General features: G+C 40.4%; 1 protein-coding gene across 1 annotated transcript in view; it reads left to right on the top strand.

The window, feature by feature from the left end:
• LOC106530872 (heterogeneous nuclear ribonucleoprotein L-like) overlaps positions 1–1,034 on the top strand; it is a gene marked incomplete at its 5' end in the record, with an annotated part of 32,825 nt that extends 31,791 nt beyond the window's left edge. Inside the window, 1 exon segment of the mRNA XM_014026582.1 lies at positions 258–1,034. Within this exon segment, the coding sequence (XP_013882036.1) occupies positions 258–313 (56 nt within the window).
• Between the last annotated feature and the right edge of the window lie 2,404 nt (positions 1,035–3,438).

Below are 3,438 nucleotides of genomic sequence, written 5' to 3'. Positions count from 1 at the left end.
GTCTAGGTGGAGTAGTCGAACACAGATCCACTGATCCTTCAACACAGAGCATCTTCAGAAGACAAGTTGATAAAATAAATTTAAAAACCTGTATTGTTCCATACAAGTGTGTGTTGAACCTAAAGCACTGTTCGATACGGGTACATGTCTTGTTGCACCCCTAACAAACTGTTTACTGTGTGCTCATGTGCTTAAAGACTGAAACATGATGTCATSAGTCCGTTTGTGAACCTGTTCTCCGTGTGTTTGACGTGCAGGCAGCTCCAACCCCTTCACCCTGAAACTCTGCTTCTCCACGTCGTCCCACCTGTGACCCACAAACTGCAGCTCTGCAGGCAGCGCACGCTGAAGGAAGCTGCTTTGTTCCACTGAAGGCTGAGCAGACTTGATGTGTTTGAAAAGTGAATAAATGAATATAGCATGTTCCACAGCGCCTTGTTAACATCATGACCAGAACCAGCTCCAGGCGTTTACATGTCAGAACCTGACCYATAGTTTACAGTGTGACCCATTTGGTTCAATGAAAATACTTGAAGGTTCCCACTCGTACCCACTGCTGATCACAGCCTGTGTGAGTGCAATGTTTCAAATTTGGCCCCGCCTCCTCCCTGTAATGTAACTAAAGGACTAGTGTTTTGGAGGGAATGCATACGTGTCAGACTCAAATCAGCTTAAGATGAGAAATAATGGAGTTGTAGYTGTTTGGTGTGTGAGACATGATGAACCGTCATTCAGAGCATCTGTTGTGAATAACTCTCAGCTACTACCACACCAACCTGAGCTCAGTATCTGTCAAACTGACTGACTTACAGCAATTGTTATTTTGGCTCATGTTCATTAATTGTGGCCATCTTGGATTGAATAGGAGGGTTTCASGTGACGTCACGATGCAGCGCCACTAGAGCGCGAAGTTCAGCTGGAGGTCAGGAAGTGAAAAAGTGGAGGATCTGCCATCTGAAAAAATGCCCAAATCTTGTGTAGTTTGAGTGCTCCACTCAATCTAACTGAATTAATAATAAATAATTATACACTGATTAATTTTTTATTAATGTTTGTCATATTTGAAGCACGTTGCAGCAGGAGGATGTAAAATAGGGCTGATTCATGGGGGGAAAACACCTCATTCCACCCTCTGGTGTCACCCCCACCCAGCCGAACAAACCTAAACCCCCAAACTCCTTTCTGACTGAAGCCTGAAAATATTAGACAAGCGGCAAAAAATCTACAGGAGGATAAAAATAAAAAGAGGCGGAAGTTGAATAAAGTTTGGCTGTGATGGAGAGACAGCGAGATCGGAAGTCAGCAATGAGATATCTGAAATTTATTACATTTATTATATTTGTATAACTATATTTCATTGTTACAGTGAAGTTTAGTTATTTTAGTGTCTTTGATAAAATAAAAAAAGGGGCGATGAAGGTGGAGCTCCAGTCCAGCTGTGGACAGGTGGACTGATTCGGACCGAGCCGCAGTTTGAGAGAGGAGCTCAAATGGAGGAAAACCAGTCGGAGACAGAGTGAGGACTTTGATGAGGAAGTAGGTGATTCACTATTTCAATTATAAGAGGGAAGAGAAGATGATCGAGCACCGAGCGGACTCTACGGTCCCGTTACCGGTCTGCTAACTACACCGAACAGCTGATGAAAGCATGTAAACAACCAGAGGTTTGAAACTTTTTATTCAGCGGGTGGATCCACAAACTCGGTACCAAACAACTCCACGATGATTATCGTTTGTTTTTGCCAGGGTGAGTGTTTGTTCTGATATAGTTTTGTATGTTAAGATCATGCTAACAGTAGCCGCGTACGTCAACAAACTTCCACTACTTCCTAAAGTCCAGATGAGGTCCACATTAAACTACCAGTAACTTAATACTCACTACTAAATAAACGATCATTATAAACATAACCTGTAAAACAAGTTAGCAGCTAACATACCTCTGAATGAAGTGATGCTGCAGGCACCGGCATTCTGCTCCTCCACCGCAGATGCTTTAAAACCCACTTTTTATGTCGTTATTCTGTGAGCTTTTTACATTTTTATTCTTTGTGYATGACGATCTAAAGTGTTTCATAGGGTTGGGCAGAATCATGTGGAATTATTCATCAGATAAACTTTTGCTGGTTATTATTTGGCACCTGGTGATGTAAGACGTACCGACAGCCTCAGCAAATCTTTAGGTTCTGTCGAAAACTCTTTCATCTTCATCATACGAGTCATGTCTGACATATTTGTGAACAAATTGTTGTTATATATCTTGAAATAGGACCTAAATCCATACATTATAGACTCTCCAGTAGTTTCCTCCATATATTTTACCCCCTGCCCTCCAGCGGAGATCGCTCCGCCTTCGAAACCACGTGACTGAAACCAGCTATTGACTCCAGAAAGTAATCAGCTGCAGGTGTACAAAGGTTACTTAATGAGATTCATTCAGTGGGTCCTGAGATATTTTACTAACAAAGATCTGTTAGTGATGTGGTTGTGCTGAAGGTCAGGGCAGCTGAAAGCTGCAGTGAGCTGTAGGTCTGATCAGGTAAAGATCACACTGACTGATTACTTCCTGAAAGTCAAAGACTRACTCTTGTTCATTTCATGTTTTTAAAATATTTAAAGCGCTGTAACAAAGTTTCTCATTCCTCAGTTCTTGTTGATGTTTTAACTCAACTTATTTTAACTTGATAAGTTGAGATGAAACATATTTGTGTGGAGCACCATCACATTTTTCCAGAATGTGTGTCAGCTACTTTTACTGTGGCTGTTTTTATTTAGCAAACAGAAGTCAGTGCTGTAAAACATATTCACCCTCTTGGATGGTTTATACTTTTATTACTGTCATGAATCAATCATGGTCATTATTAACTGTATTTAGAGTTTAGTTTAGTAAGAGGACCTTGGAAATCATCCTAACTTGTACTTTTTAATAATCCTTGAGTAGAATAAGATTAGTAATTTTAAAGGGAGTGGATATGTATGCAATCATGTAATTTACATGATGTATTCTATGTATTTGGTACTATTCTGTAGCAATCTAATAATCTTATTTCACTGTTTTTGATCAATAAAACCAGTTTAATTTAACCATGATTGATTTATGGCAGCAATAAAAGCATAAAAACATCCAGGGGTTGAGAGACACTATGTTTCTACCAGTCTTCATTCATCTGAATATTAAAGGTTTTAAACATTCAAGCTATAAAACAATCATTGGCTGCACATCTCAAACTAATGCAGTTTTAAAGTGTATCTTACCCCCCTGTGAAAAGATAACTCCGCCCCAAGGCGAAATTTGAAAAATGCATCAAAGTGGGTAGGGGAGGGGGTGTGGRTAGRKGAAGGGGGGTTAGAGAGCGGAGGTGTGGCCAGGACAAGAGAACTTGACAGACAGCTAGCATTAGCATAATTGATGCTACATGGAGAGTGACCACAGTATCACAG

Source organism: Austrofundulus limnaeus, unplaced genomic scaffold, assembly GCF_001266775.1.
Source record: "Austrofundulus limnaeus strain Quisiro unplaced genomic scaffold, Austrofundulus_limnaeus-1.0 Scaffold569, whole genome shotgun sequence".
Classification (NCBI taxonomy): domain Eukaryota; kingdom Metazoa; phylum Chordata; class Actinopteri; order Cyprinodontiformes; family Rivulidae; genus Austrofundulus; species Austrofundulus limnaeus.
The sequence above is the reverse complement of the archived record's forward strand: the minus strand, read 5'-3'. Positions and strand labels throughout refer to the sequence as shown.